The following is a 15,425-nucleotide window of genomic DNA, read 5'->3' on the forward strand; positions in this document are numbered from 1 at the left end:
TTTGAGGCATTTTTAGATATATTTGATATCTTCGGAATCCACATTTTCTTCCTTTTCAGATGCTATACTCTGCCGAATGAGCTGCCAGCATTTTATAGGTCTCCTCTGGATTCTAGGCCTGCTTTTCACATCCAAATTGGCTTCTGGTTGATTATTTCCAGGGTCAGGCTTGCCTGTTTCCGCCTTCTCCTTAGGTGGTTCTCCGTCCTTTGAGAATGCGGTAATGTAGCGTCTCATCTTTTGCACCAGCGGGTCATTGCGATCCTCCACTCTGGAATTGCGAGATATTGCGAATGAGTAAGACTCATCAACACGTGAGTGTTTAGCGATGCTTTTGTATTGGAATTGTGATTCCTTACCGGAGGTACCAGCGTTCTCCAAGGCCAAAGGCCAAACCACAGATGCCCAGTCTCGGCCACAGGCGCAACGGTAACCTCCGTTCGAGCATCAGAGTAGTGGCCACCACCTTCGATCAGAGAGAACCGATTTTCACCCAACATGCTTCCAGAACAATTGCTGTGGGGCTGTACTAGCTTCGCTACTAACCTGGGTCCTCCAGAGTTCGTCACGTTCCTGGGTGACCCTCCACTGTGTGTCGCTCATCATGGCGATCAGGAGGTTGAACAGGAGGATGTAAGAGACCACGCTGAAGCAGATGTGGACACAGTGCACGACTGGATGGGTGTAGAGCGTATGGTCCACTGGCAAGTCTATCAGACCGATGCTCAGCTCAAACTGAGTGAAGACGGTGATGGGGAACGAGCGGTATTGCGGTACAGCTAAAGATTCTTGAGTCATGTAATACATCCATACGGCTGAGGAAGGAGACAAGGAAACCATTATTTACGTTACAAATTCACATATAATACCAGCGTCCTGTATTTGAACTAACCAGAAGAGCATCCAATGAGGAAAATGAGGGACAGCCACATGAACTTCGTCATATCTCCAAATATCGTCTGCAAAAGAACATTCACGCGTCTACGTTATAAAGCTATACTGGGTCTATGAACCGACAAGAATGAGAGGCTGCCTCAGCTAAACACTCCACCTTCTGAATCACGATGACGTAGGGTCCCAGCGTCTCGAAACCTCGGGCAAAGTACATAACATTGGACCAGCCAAGAATCAAAGCCCAAGAAATCGGCACGAGCTCCTCTGCCATTCCGGTGGTCCGCAGCACACACAAAATCACAACCAGACTTGCGTAGCTAATTCTGCCACAGAAACGCAAGGAAATAAAGTTTGCGTGAATGCATGCAGTCAAACTTTTTTCATTCAACATGATAATGCAGGTTTCAAATGTTTGCGAGGAACCTCCTTTTTTCTGTATTATATTTTCTGTGTAGCGCCCTATGATTTTCTTAATACAGAAAACAGATGGAATCGTGGAATCCAGGCATAAAAATGGAATTTGTTACATTTTGGATAAATAAATCAAATGTAGGTCAGTACACAATAACAACACAATATGGACCAGTGTTTGTAAATATTAAGCCGCAAAATACTATTTGAATATGAATCCTGCATGTTCTACGTGTCTCTGTGTGAATGAATGGCGCAGACGCACGGTTTAGTTTATTACACACAATAAAGTGTGTGTGACTTCATGTGCATTTTACAGTTTCTTGTGAGAAAAACCAAAACTACCGTCATATCATATACAAACAGAAACTTAAAAGTCTTCACAGCAGCCCGTCAAAATAAAAGTACAGCCTAACTTGAAGAAACTGTGACAGAAATATATTACTGAATGTAATAACAGTACTACTATTAGTAATAAAATTATTATTAAAACATTGTTTTTTATGGAATATCTTCCAGAAAAACTATTTACCATAATGTATTTATTTTAATATTTTTTTTAAAAATAAAATTATTTAAAGATAACTTTGTTTATTAGGATTTAATGAAATCATTTTGTAAAATAGAAGTCAATTTGAGAAAAAAAAATGTAATTAAAAATGTAATTATTATTCAACTTTTAAGAAATTGCTGGTAAATTGTGTAAGCTTCATGATTTCAATTAATCAGACATGCTTTTTGATTAATACAATTTAATTTAACCATTGAAACAGAGTCTAGAAAAAAATTAAATAGGAAAAAAACGGAATCTAGAAAAATGAAAAAGAAAAAAAATGAATTTGGGAAAACATATTTCATAGGGTCCTATATATATATTAAAAAACTACTTATATTGTCAAATTGTTAAAAATATATCTAAAAAATTTATTTTTTTTTGATTTGACAGCATATGAGACCATATATCAACAACAACGCATTAATCAAATAAAAACATTTAAATAACTGTTGTTCTTTTGAACTTTCTATTCATCAAAGAAACTAGAAAAAAAAATTATAAAAACAAATGTTTCATGAGCACCAAGTGAGCATATTAGAATAATTTCTGAAGAACTATGTGATACTGAAGACTTGTGCTTAACAAAGCCCTTCAGTCGTGACTTTCGAAGCTTATTGCTTATGTATTATATATATTGTATTTAACAATATGAACTTACAAAGTGACATGGAAGGGTCCTCCAAGGGCAGACTGGCCAAAATAGCGTTTAGCCCCCACTCTCAAAATACTGGGAATCTGAAAATAATTCAATATAAGAAGTAAGGCATAACACCAATAATATTTTATATGTCATTATATAATATTTCTAATTTTGCTGACCTCTATCAGCAGAATAACGATGGCTCCTATGACACTGATAATTTCTCCAATTAAGCGCAGGTGATCTTTATAGGTCCGATAGCTCTCCTAAACATACAATAACACAGTAAGTTCTTGCAGACATAAATAAAGTTGCTCTGACGTACAGAAACGCAAAAATAAAAACTCTTCACACCGTAAAGCTCTTCTGTAGTTTTATGGTTCGGTCGTTGTCTGCTTTGGTGAAATTCTCAGGAATGTCCTGCAGGGGGCGGTTTATACAACACAAAGTGAATATGCTGATATACAGCAGGTACACCAGCATCAATATCCTGCAAACAGATCAACAGAGCAACATCATCAGTGTGGCTGAAATCATGAACTTTGATTCTTATTTGTGTAAGGCGTCATAGCACATCACTGTTATTAAAGTAAAAAAAAAAAGCTGAATATGAGGAAAACAGTCAGCTAAAGAAAAACAGGCACAACATAATGTAATGTTCTTTTAAACTTTCGTATGTCACATTTCCTTACATTTTCATGTAGATATTTTACCATATATATTTTTAGACCCTGCTTTACAATTTAAATTTATAATTGTAACCATGTCAGATCATTTTGATCTGAACTTAAGAATTACCAACATACCAACAAAAAATAAAGTGCTTGCAGGATTCCTAAAGAAAACAAAAGTGTTATCTCTTAAATACAGATATTGGACATTCTGAGAACCTTTTTGTTCTGAGAATTTCGCAAGTTTTTCAGTTTGTAATTATGCTCCGCGTGCAATAGCCGAGACCGCGACGCGAGAACCGCCTCACCTGCACAAAACAGCCCCACCACGAAAGAAAGCGGCTAACCCACCGCGCCCGGCGCGAAGGCCCTTTCGCGGGACACGGCAAGCAGCGGAACCACTGCACGGGGCGCTTCTGCTGCAAAGACGGGTGGTGGCCGCACGGCGGTTCCGCTGCTCGCCGCGTCCTGGAGCGAACGTTACCTCAAAAGCCGAAATGACGCCGCACTTTACACCAAGGCGGGAGCATGAACCATTCATTCATCCAGCAATCCAGCGGTCAGGATATACGCTCAAAACGAAGCAACTGTCATGAATCTTGTATGATTTTATTTTTTTTAAATATCGATATTCCATTTTTGAGAATCGATACAGTATCGCCAAACAAAACGTGTATCGATATTTTCTTACACCCCTAGAAATGACACTCTAAATAAAAAACTAAATCTGCCAGCAGGTGGCGGTAAATGTCTTTATGAGTCATTCGTTCATTCGATTGTTCAAAGGGCTGAGTCATTCAAGTGGCTTTCTTTATGAATGGGCCTTTGTATTACTGATTCATATGATTCGTTCAAAACACGGATTCATTCGAACTTCAAAGGTAATATGTTCTTTGCAAAATTGAGCAAAAACACATAATATTAAAATATATAACACACTGAACTGTTGTATAAAATTACATTTAAGTTTGTGATAGATCGGGACAAAATCAGCAGTCATATCATATTGCTCTTGTTGTCCTTTTGATATTGTGCGATATGTGATGTATAAATATGAGACAAACCACATACAGGCACATTTTTTGCACCAAAATCTTGAATTTTAGGGCATAACTGCATTTATGGAGTTGTTGCCCTGCATCATATTTGTCAACAGTCAACTATATGAAATATAAGATGACGTACGGGTCTGGGGGCGGGGTCAGCGCATTAACTGGGTTAAAATATTTTAATTGTGTTATTTTTCATAACTAATTAACGCATTAAACTGACAGCCCTAAATATAATATAATATAATATAATATAATATAATATAATATAATATAATATGTACAAGAAACAGTAAAGCACAGTGCTGCCAATGCCAAGGACATGGGTTTAATTTACTGATCTATATAACTGATATCTATTATAATATTATATATCAGTGGTTATTATTCCCAGGGAATAATATAATATAATATATTTCACCATAAAATTTCATTGATTGACCTAAAATAGACAAACCTGTTGCCTTCTTTTTGATCTTTTTTTAATAAACAAACACAAAATCTGAATTTTGTTAATTCTTAAGTCCAAGACATTTAAGAAATGTAGATATATATATCAGTAGTTCACTTGACTGAAACTAGTAAAAATGACAAAAAATGTGTTAAATTTTAAACGGTTTATTAATTATACATTAATTATATATTAATATATACTATTTTTTAATAATAACAACTTAGTAAATGCTGTTCTTTATAGTATGTGACAGTAAGGTACCTGAAGTAATGTTTCCCATACAGATTCCACTTCAGTCTGACGAGCTGTCGAACTGGAGTCAATTCAAGAATCCTTCTGGCCTGAGACGAGAGAGGATACACAAAGCACTTTGTTAAGAGATGAACTAAATATAGCCCAGCTACAGGAGTTTGATTTGGTCTGTTACTACTGGTCATTTTTAGATAAGCATATAGTCTTTCTGGTTCTGTTTGATATTGTGTCCTGCACACATTTACACACCTCTCTTTTCTGACTGCTGACAATGATCTCAAGCACTGAGAGGTCATCCTCCCTGGAGTCGACTTCAGTAAGGTCATAAAGGTTGGAGGACAACGGTCCCAGACTCCACTGAATAATCCGTCTGCGGTTAACCAAGTGCTGGAAGACCTGCGTAACATCACAAAAACATTACCCAGCGTTCTTTAAATGCTGCAAAATGCTACAATGCAATTGCATTCTAGATGCATGCTTTAGGAAGAGATCTCTCGTACCACAAGATTGCCCTCCTTCGCAGCGAGTTTAAACGGCGTGAGGCCTCTGTAGTTGGGTACCATGTCTAGAGGAATAGCAGGGTCCAGATCTGCATCATGTGACATCAGCAGATCAAAAACCTGGCATGCAGTTGTTTTGTTGGGCTGCAGAACCAACAGATGAAGGACGGTGTTACCTGTTCATGAGAGTCATCAGCAGATGCAAATATAAATATTACATTGTGAGTCAAAGAACTAATTAGGCCAGAAGGATATTTTCTCTTACCCAGAGAATCCTGGGCCCGGACATTAGCTCCAGCTTTTAGCAGCAAGGATATAATTTCGTCATTACCCACACAGCTTGCAAACGCCAGGATGTGTTCACCTACAGTCACACAATTTATGCACGCATTTTTTGTACCAGTCAAGGGAAACTACAACCTATTATATTTGAATATATTTAGACCTAATTCCAAAAACTAAATACTAGAATAGAAACATCCATCTCACCAAAGTACAGAAGTCCTCCTCTTCTTTTGCGAAAGTACATGCCTGTGACTCTGGGTGTCGCCACATCACCTCCTCTTTTTATCAGCTCCTGGACTAAGTTAACATTCTGGTTAACAGCAGCAATGTGAAGGGCCGTTAAACCTGTCAATCAGAGCATACATTCATGAGATAGTTATCAAACTGCATTAAATGTTTGAGGGCGTTTTTGCTGTTTACATAAACACCTTGGTAGAGTTCAGACGTCATGGGCTCGTTGATGAGCTCTGGCGCTCCGTCCATTAACGCCAGAGCCGCATCAAGATTATCATTCATCGCAGCAACATGCAGAGCCGTTTCTCCAAGTTCACCTAGAATGAACGCCCAATGTCAGATCCACATTAAACTTTGTATTTGTCATTCAGTGTGCCAGGCAAACAAATGTGGTTTACCTCTCTCAAAGATATTTGTAGATGAACAATCAAGCAGTTTCTTTATACAGGCCGCATTATTCTCCTTAGTGGCGGAAAACAGGGGGATGTCATGTACTCTGCAGAACATAAAGAAACGTGACTACAACTGCAGGTGGGAGCTGAAATCAGGACGTTTTCACTGATTCATGACATTAGACTGAACTTAAATTTCCCTTCGAATAACACTGTTAAAATATTACACTGCAAAGTTGGCACAGAAGCAGTCATATACAATTTTAAAGGAAGAGTTCACCCAAAAATGAAAACATTGTCATTAGCTGTATATGCATCACCCTGTTTTGAAGTATTGCCAACTTCTTTTAATGGTAAGTATCTAAACCCTGCTTGAAAAGTCGCCAAATGACGCTAGATGATGTCATGCGCTAATTAGCATATTCGTCAATATGTTCTACATACAACATTATAATGCAGCCAAATTCTCAATGAAACGGTTTTCATTCATATATTGCATAGATATATTGATATATTTTATTGTTAGCCAATGGGATGAATATGAAATATTGACTATAACGCGGTCCATTAAGACATTACCAGCTCTCGAAGATATTAGGCTAATTTAAACTAAAATCCTGATTCATAATCGCGACCAGTGTTGGGGGGTAACGCATTACAAGTGACGCAAGTTACGTAATATTATGACTTTTTCCAAGTAACCAGTAAAGTAACGCATTACTTTTTAAATGACAAGAAAATATCTGAATTACTTTTTTCAAATAAGTAACGGCAGTTACTTCCGCCCCATTTATTGATTAAAAGTTCTCCTGTCCCCATGTTGAGAGAAATCGGGAGGAAGATGTTAGTTCTAGAATAAATGTGAACATGCATTAATTCATCTCACTCACAAAAAAACAGATTCAGTATTCCTCAAAATGAACAAAAACAGTGAAATTCAACTCAGAATATGACGCAAACCTTCAATAATTAAATATGTTAAATAATACAAATATCCTTTATGCATTTAATTGCATTTTATTAACCAATGTCTTTGCTGCCGACCTTCATGATCCAATTCAACCATACTAATAAACAAAAATATCTCAAGATATTGCAAAAGTAAAGTAACGCATTGCTTTCCCCAAAAAGTTACTAAGTAATGTAATTAGTTACTTTTTTAGGAAGTAACCCAATATTGTAATGTACTTTTAAAAATTAACTTTCCCCAACACTGATCACAACATTCTCTAATGAAATCAAATGCACATACGATTAAGACAATGGCTGTGCTGTGATTTTGGTTTTACACGTGCATGTAAAATAGTTAGAAGCAACAGAATATCTTTTTTTTAACTAAAAGCACTGCTCTTTTGTCACTCACTGAACAGAGCAGATGCAGCTAGAGAGAGAGAGGTGTGCGCACTGGAAAAGCACAACCTTGTGCTCATGCGGCAGTGCCGGAAAGTTTTAGAAATGAAATAAGATTTGTTTTTTTTGGAAAAAAGTCGCTAAGGGGGTCTGAAAAGTCGCTAAATCTAGCGACAAACTCTAAGTTGGCAACACTGATTGCTTCGGAAACAAGTAACGGAAACACCAACATTCGGAAAAAGTTTTTACACTCACTTGAGATGATTTTTGACGTGCGAAAAAGGGTTAATGTGGATAATGGTAGATGGAAATGCATTTCACCATGCGCACCAATAAAGTTGTGTGACTTCGCGCTATACGATGGGATAACTTGACTAACCAAAGGACTGATTATCAGGAAGTGACGATTTTTTTTTTTTTTAAGATTCATTGGATGGAAACTGTTTATTCGCAAATGTTTTTTTTTTTTTTTAAGATTTATTTTTGTCATTTTTGTCGTTATTGCAACAGGACAGATCAGAAGTGCTACAAGGCTATCGGCACCGACATTTGAAAATATTTTTATGCGATATTCCAATTTGGCACGTAAGTTAAATCTGCAATTTTGGATGGAAACCCGTTTCAAACCAATAAGATCTTCGTTCATCTTCAAAATGGTCAGAAAGCTATTGAATTTCATCAAAAATATCTTAATTTGTGTTCCCGAAGATGAACGAAGGTCTTACAGGTTTGAAACGGCATGAAGGTGAGTAATTAATAATAGAATTTTCATTTTTTTGGGTGGACTATCCCTTTAAAGCACAGCCAGACAAAATACGATGTGTATGTTTACACAAAACCTAGTTTAAAAGTCTAAAACCTGAACTTACAAGCGCAATATTGTTTTACTGTCTACCAAGCACTAGCACTTCCTTGTCTGAAATGAAAATTTAGTTTCTTATTTAATATGTTGATAATAGTTAATTCTTTACTTTTTGTTCTGCGTGAGGAAGGTCTCATCCAACATTTCGTTCCATCCTTTTCTATGCTGAAGGCGGAACTTCAGTTGGCTCCACCAATGGTTTATCTCGCTTGCAGCAGTTCTGGAGATGGCTGGTGACATGGTTTCTGGAGGCGTTTCAGACCAAAAAGACTGGCAAGAAGAAATCGACATTGTCAAAATAAGTTAAACTACAGAAAAAAAGTGATTTTCAAAAACATATTCTTGCAGTGGTTTCCCTCCTCATCAGCACATTCAACATTTTATTTAAAATCAGTATATAGTTTATCATAACTAAAAAGATTTTTTACAACTTAAATGAGTTTTTGTATATTCTAATCCCTTAAATTTGTTTTGTTGATGTAACTTAATGAATATATGATGATTCAAAATATTTAAAATATGAATATATTTTACTACCATTACTACAACTTACTACTATTTTATATGAGGATTTAACATATGAAGCACATTTTAGGTTAACATTCTTCTTTTTCCAATGTTTTTTAAAAATGCAGAAAAACATCCACTTAACCCACTATCCACTTTCATAACATAGCAATCAGTTAATATGCACTTGCTACAATACTGTAGCAAGGATGCCAGCATTCAAAGCAATATTCACCTACCTTGCAAAAATCCTAATATGTTATTCCAGTGTTTATTTTAGTAATTGATGTGCAGCATGTTTGCTTGACTGTCAGTGGACAATACAAAGGAAAGCAGTCTGACATCAGTATTTATACTTATAGCTGAGTCTAAAAAGGAGGGTGGAGGACGTCACACAGGTGGACAGTAGAAAAGCATCCAGAGAGGTGTAGGTGCCCAGTAAGTGACCCAATGTAGTTGGGACAGTTGTGTTAAATATTTTTTTTGTAGTTAGCACAATATAGCCTAAGTGTTATGTTAACAACTTAATTACTAACTTTGAATCTTACTATTAAAGATGTCTTATTTTCTTTGGATTTCTTTCTTTTTTTAAAATAATGGTCGTTTTATTATTTTACTTAAACATAATTTTCGACCGAAGTGGACATCAATGGGTTTATCACTATGTACCTCTATGGAGTTGCGAGATTGGTCCGTAGTCCATAATCGGTCGTGACCCATCATCTTTGTACCTGAAACAAAACCATATCAGTCAACACTTTTAAAAACACTGTGTCAGATAAACGTACAGCAAACCTGTCCCAAACCAGCTGACGAATACCAGGATGTTCTAGATGATTCCAAACAACCTTCAATGGCCGGAACATTCACCTTTATTGAAGCGCGGTAACGTTAGGTTTTGAGGTCCAGGGCCCAACGTCCGATCAACGAGCGTTTGTTCTCCTCCGCTCAACGGTAACACTGGACCATTCAGTCCCAAATCCGCACAAAACCAAAGGGTCTTTCCCTGTAACAGCCAGCAAACAGACTACAAGGCTACTTCTCTCAGTAATGTGGCGAAGGACTGGTCAGACAGATACCACCACACCAGGTCAAGGGATAAACCGGTTTTCAGGATTATTCCGTGATTGTTTTCACGTCTTTCAACGTAACAGGACTGACCACTTATGTTTTGCCCCACTGAAGGTCGCCTAATGATGTTTTGCACGTCGTCCCAAGATGTTAACCTGTAGTAAACAACTAAAAAAAAATCCGTCAAGCCGTCTGAACGAGCGAAACACGTTAAATCTAGTTTAACGTAAAATACGAAACGACGTAATTAACCGCCGAGTAGTTTGACGCGCTCAGAAATGTTCGTTTTTCGGTATATTGTTTTGATCGACCCAATCAGGGTTGCCATGTTTTTGCAATAAAAACCCGCTCAATTGCTGCTCAAAACTAGCCCAATAGCATTTTGAGGGGGTCCCCAGTTAAAAATCGCATTCTGGGGGATAAAATACACGTTTTTTTTCGGGGTTCCCTTGGTAAATTCGTATTTCAGGGGATAAATATGCCGTTATTGGCGTCGCTTCAACCCGCGGACATCAAAAACTACCCGCAGCAACAGTGTTAAAGTAGCCCAATTCCGCGGTAAAACCGCGGACTTGGCAACACTGTACCCAATAACATTTGTGACCAAAAATTCGTTTTTTAGTTCGAGATTCTTTCTTAAATATCTTTAAAAATATTATATCCACATAAAATAAAATTCACGTCAACATTTTTTCGTGACTGTAAACTATGACAGTGGCTATATATGCTGACTTCGCCATAACTGCTGTATAGTAATTAAACAAATAAATGTAACTTTATTATTTGCAACTTTCTATTGGGTCTTATTAAGCAGGTGAAAAATTAGATTTTTAGAAAAAAATGCTTGCAGCTGCTTACACTGCTGGGAAAAATTTGGGATTAAGAGTACATTAAATGCAATAACAACATCAGAGAGTGGCTGTGTAATATAGGGTAATTTAACTCATAATACATAGTGGTCAGAGGCCAGAGGCCTAAAAACAAGGCCTAATTGTATGTTTACATCACAAGGAAGAAATAAGTGTTTTGGTTAACCAAGAGGTCCATGTTGGTGGGGACGTCAGTGAAACCTGATATATTTTCCGTATCAACACTGAATGTATACATCTGCAAAAGTTTTACATCTGGATAAATGCTGTTAACTATAGTTTAAAGGGCTGGTTTGAGGTGAGTTTGGATGGTGTAAAAGACAAATTATCCTCTTTGATGGTCAGGTACATGAGTCATAATGGTTGGTCAAAAGTGTTTTAAATGGCCTGTGTAAATGGCTCAGAAACACAGTATGGGATACTATCTATAGAATGCTACTTAGACCACATATTGTGAAGTAATGGATGTTTTTTTTCTTCCAGTTGACTCAGTCATGCCTAGTTTTGCTTTAAAAACACATATTGGCTGTGTGTTATTTTAGAGCTTCAGAGAATAACCTAATACCCAAGGTATGTTTTACTTTGACTTCTTTTAGAGTTACAGCATGTTGTGTTTTATTTACTGTAAGATGCTGTAAGATTTCCATGTGCAAATTATTGTGTGTGATTTCATCTTGCTTGCCACAAATGATTGCAAACAACTTATTGTGTTGCAATAATTTAATGAACAGTTGCAGTTAAGTTCACCAAGGTCAAACTGTAGCAAGAATGCAGAGTTTTGCTCAGTATTGCACTTGCAATAATGCAAGTTTTTGCAGGATGTTTTTTCACTAACTTATATGTTACAGTACGTGTGAAACTGTCCGAGCACATGTTCACAATAATCAGCAGCAATTCACAGGACTTGTTTAGCGACCAAAACAAGAGGGTGTGCATGTTTTGTGCAACATATAAGGGTAGCTGACGCATATGTACAATTTTTTTTCTGTACAAAAAAAGTCTATATTTTAACTGCTGTGAATTGTCAACATTTTTTTTTTCTTTTTTTAAGGAATTTAAATTATTCTTTGATGAATAGACAGTTTAAAAGAACAGCATTTAGTTGAAATATAATTTTACATGTACACACACACTACCAGTCAAAAGGTTTCGAACAGTAAGATTTTTAATGTTTTTTAAAGAAGTCTCTTCTGCTCACCAAGCCTGCATTTATTTGCTCCAAAGTACAGCAAAAACAGTAACAGTTTGAAATACTTTTACTATTTAACATAACTGCTGTCTATGGGAATGTATTTTGACAGTCACATGATCCTTTAGAAATCATTCTAATATTCTGATTTGCTACTCAAAAAACATTTATTATTATTATTATGTTAAAAACAGATGAGATTTTTTTTCAGGTTTTATTGATGAACAGAAAGTTCAGCACTTAACTCAAAAAGAAATCTTTTGTACCATTATAAATGCTTTTATCATCACATCAATTTAAAGCACTCTTGCTAAATAAAAGAATTAATTTCTATAATTATAAATTATAAAAAAAGTACTGACTCCAAGCTTTTGAATGGAATAGAGTATGTTACAAAAGCTTTTCATTTAAAATGTTCATCTTTGGATCTTTCTATTCATGAAAGAATCTTGAAAAAATTACTTTTAATTACTGATATTAATAGAAATAATAAAATTGTTTCTTGAACAGCAAATCAGAGTATTGAAATGATTTTTAAAGGATCGTGTGACTGGAGTAATAATGCTGAAAATTCCGTAAAATGTAAATTTAGTTACATTTTAAAATATATTAAAATAGAAAACACATTTTAAATAGTAGAAATATTTCAAAATGTTAATGTTTGTGCTGTACTTTGGAGCAAATAAATGCAGGCTTGGTGAGCAGAAGAGATGTCTTTAATAAACATTAAAAATCTGATTCTGATTCTGATTCTGATATATATATATATATATATATATATGTGTGTGTGTGCACATACTTAATGCCATCTCTCAGAATACATGCATGAATAATTATAATTATGCAAATTGCCAAAATCCTGTTTAAAACAACTTCACACAGCACATTTTAACTTTAATTTAAAGCAGTTATTTTGTGCATGCCTGGACTACTTTGTGTTCATTACCCCTATCGGATCATATACTCTGATCTCATACTGAGAATCTCATCCACTTCCAGGTAAAGCTGACATGCACTGATCGGTGTCTGATATGTGCCATTTTGCTGACTCCGTGCTGCATATGGGAAACAAGGAGGACATTTCAGCAACGTGATGAGTACACACTTTTTTGTTCATGTAAACAAACACAGTAGGCATCTTTAAACAAAATCATATATATTTTACAAATTTGGACAGTAGTGGAACAGTGGTGAACAACTGTACAATCAAAAAGATTAAAATATACATCCACTTGATTATACACTCCCTTTATACATTTTTTTTTTTTACACACAGATATCCATTCACACATCCAAACACACACTTTTTTTTCCAGCAGCACCAAACAGTTTCATCCGTACTGTAAATCTGTCACACACACACCCTCATACACACAGTATACACAAGGAGCACATCTCTCTCTCTTTCACTTCACCTATCAATCACATTTACTGCAACACCTACTTCACAATGCTCATATATTACAGTGTGACTTTATGCTACATTGTTTCAGGGGTGAAACAGTAATTTTTACAGGAACACGCCTGCTAGTGGACAGGACTAGGATCGGTGGAGGGAAATTGGCTCACAGTAGCACAGATGTGCTTTTGTATGTGAAACGATGGTCACAGGTGAGTTGATGGAACATCACAGGTCTTTTTCACAGGTAAGCAGTGAACTACAGAGGCCGCAGTGTATGACTGATACTTGCAAAATGCAAAAACTTTACCTTTTGTGTCTCTGAATGATTTGCTGTAAGCATTGTATGATTATACAACACTTTATACATCTGTACATAAAGCATACAGTGCAAATTATTATTATTTTTAAGTTTGTGTCTTGCTTTCCAGAAAAAACAAAGCAAAACACTGATTAGAAACATTACTTTTTGTGGTGTCCTTGTGGTGGGGTTTGGTTTATCGATCAATATGACTAATGTTTGGTTGTATAGTTGAAAAATAAAACATCTAGTGCCCTTGACCACACATGCCAAAAAAGACATAACAGTCAGTTACCATCCACTTAAAAGTCTCTTGATTGTCCTTGCAACTGATTGTGAAGGAGCTTTCATTTTGTGTTCTTAAGGCTCAAGTTCATACTGAATGCCAGTAAGTAATGAACTGATAAGAAAGTGAGAGGTAGTGCAACACTGAAGGAGGGAGTAAGCGAAAGTAGAATATGGAAGACGACAGTTCAGCAAGGAAGGGTGGGTCAGATGGGCAAATTATTCAATAATAAGACTCGTCTTTTTCACTCAAGGCTCTTTTTGTCATCCTTATCTCTATTCCAGTGTTCTTGTGGGCTGCGACAGGCTGTGGACTAGATCTCCCAGCATGCACTGCTGTGTCAACGCAATGTGGGAAGCATCAGACCTCCACATGTCCCTGAGTGAGGTGTGTCCTGAGCTGTTTCGCTGCATTTACGATCTTTCGCTGATGACCGAGCAGATTCACTCCTAGAGCCTGAACATCCCTGAAAGAAAAGTAATGCATTAGATTCACAACACTCACACAGAAATATGTGTTTGTAAATGAATGCTTTTTCAACTGAAATACATTTTTTATGGATAGATCTTATTGTTTACACTTAAATATAAATAAATAACCAATAGGTAACTCAGACCTTTAGTCTTAAAATACAAATAAAATAACATTTAAAAAAAAAAAAAAAAAAAATATATATATATATATATATATATATATATATATATATATATATATATATATAGCGAGGATGGATTAAATTGATCAAAATTGACAGTTAAAAGGATAGTTGACCCAAAAATGAAAATTCTGTCTTTAAAAACTCATCTTTATTTCAAACCCGTAAGACCTTTGTTTGCCTTCGGGACACAAATCAAGATATTTTTGGCGAAATCTGAGTGCTTTCTGACCCTGCATAAACAGCAACACAACTACCACGAAATTGTTAAATCGAGTTGTGATTTTTGTTATCTTTGTGCACAAAAAGTATACTCATAGCTTCAAAAAATGAAGGTGAACCACTGATGTCACATGGACTATTTTAACAATGTCATTACTACCTTTCTGGGCCTTGAACGTGTCAGTTGCGTGGCTGTCTAGGGTCAGAAAGCTCTCGGATTTAATCCAGAATATCTTAATTTGTGCACCGAAGATAAACGAAGGTCTTACAGATTTGGAACAACATGAGGGTGAGTAATTAATGACAGAAATAAATGTTAATTTTTGGGTAAAATATCCCTTTAGGTAATTCACATGTTACAGAAGTTCTATTTCAA

General features: G+C 36.1%; 2 protein-coding genes across 2 annotated transcripts in view; both read right to left on the reverse strand.

Moving 5' to 3' along the window:
• Positions 1-12: 12 nt before the first annotated feature.
• On the reverse strand, positions 13-10,387 carry trpv6 (transient receptor potential cation channel, subfamily V, member 6). Its single transcript, XM_051130816.1, has 18 exons — positions 9,928-10,387; positions 9,727-9,788; positions 8,660-8,820; positions 6,345-6,442; positions 6,141-6,263; positions 5,917-6,057; positions 5,693-5,791; positions 5,428-5,603; positions 5,177-5,323; positions 4,937-5,016; positions 2,856-2,991; positions 2,681-2,767; positions 2,520-2,596; positions 1,052-1,217; positions 893-959; positions 547-815; positions 360-466; positions 13-271 (listed from the first exon to the last, which is right to left on the reverse strand). The coding sequence occupies exons 2-18, from the start codon at positions 9,778-9,780 to the stop codon at positions 13-15; spliced, it is 2,247 nt and encodes a 748-aa protein (XP_050986773.1). The 5' UTR covers positions 9,781-9,788; positions 9,928-10,387.
• Positions 10,388-13,262: 2,875 nt separating this feature from the next.
• Positions 13,263-15,425, reverse strand: part of ephb6 (eph receptor B6) — a 67,961-nt gene continuing 65,798 nt past the window's right edge. Inside the window, 1 exon segment of the mRNA XM_051132239.1 lies at positions 13,263-14,638. Within this exon segment, the coding sequence (XP_050988196.1) occupies positions 14,533-14,638 (106 nt within the window). The 3' untranslated portion in view covers positions 13,263-14,532.

The sequence above is a fragment of the Labeo rohita genome, chromosome 16 (assembly GCF_022985175.1).
Source record: "Labeo rohita strain BAU-BD-2019 chromosome 16, IGBB_LRoh.1.0, whole genome shotgun sequence".
Taxonomy (NCBI): Eukaryota; Metazoa; Chordata; class Actinopteri; order Cypriniformes; family Cyprinidae; genus Labeo; species Labeo rohita.

Excerpts from the sequence above, each read along its gene's own strand:
- trpv6 (XM_051130816.1), bottom strand. The coding sequence starts at position 9,780 with ATGATGGGTCACGACCGATTATGGACTACGGACCAATCTCGCAACTCC. Across the intron at positions 6,264-6,344 it reads TACAAATATCTTTGAGAGAG|GTGAACTTGGAGAAACGGCT; the intron begins GTAAACCACATT and ends CGTTCATTCTAG. Across the intron at positions 1,218-2,519 it reads GGACCCTTCCATGTCACTTT|AATTAGCTACGCAAGTCTGG; the intron begins GTAAGTTCATAT and ends TTTCTGTGGCAG.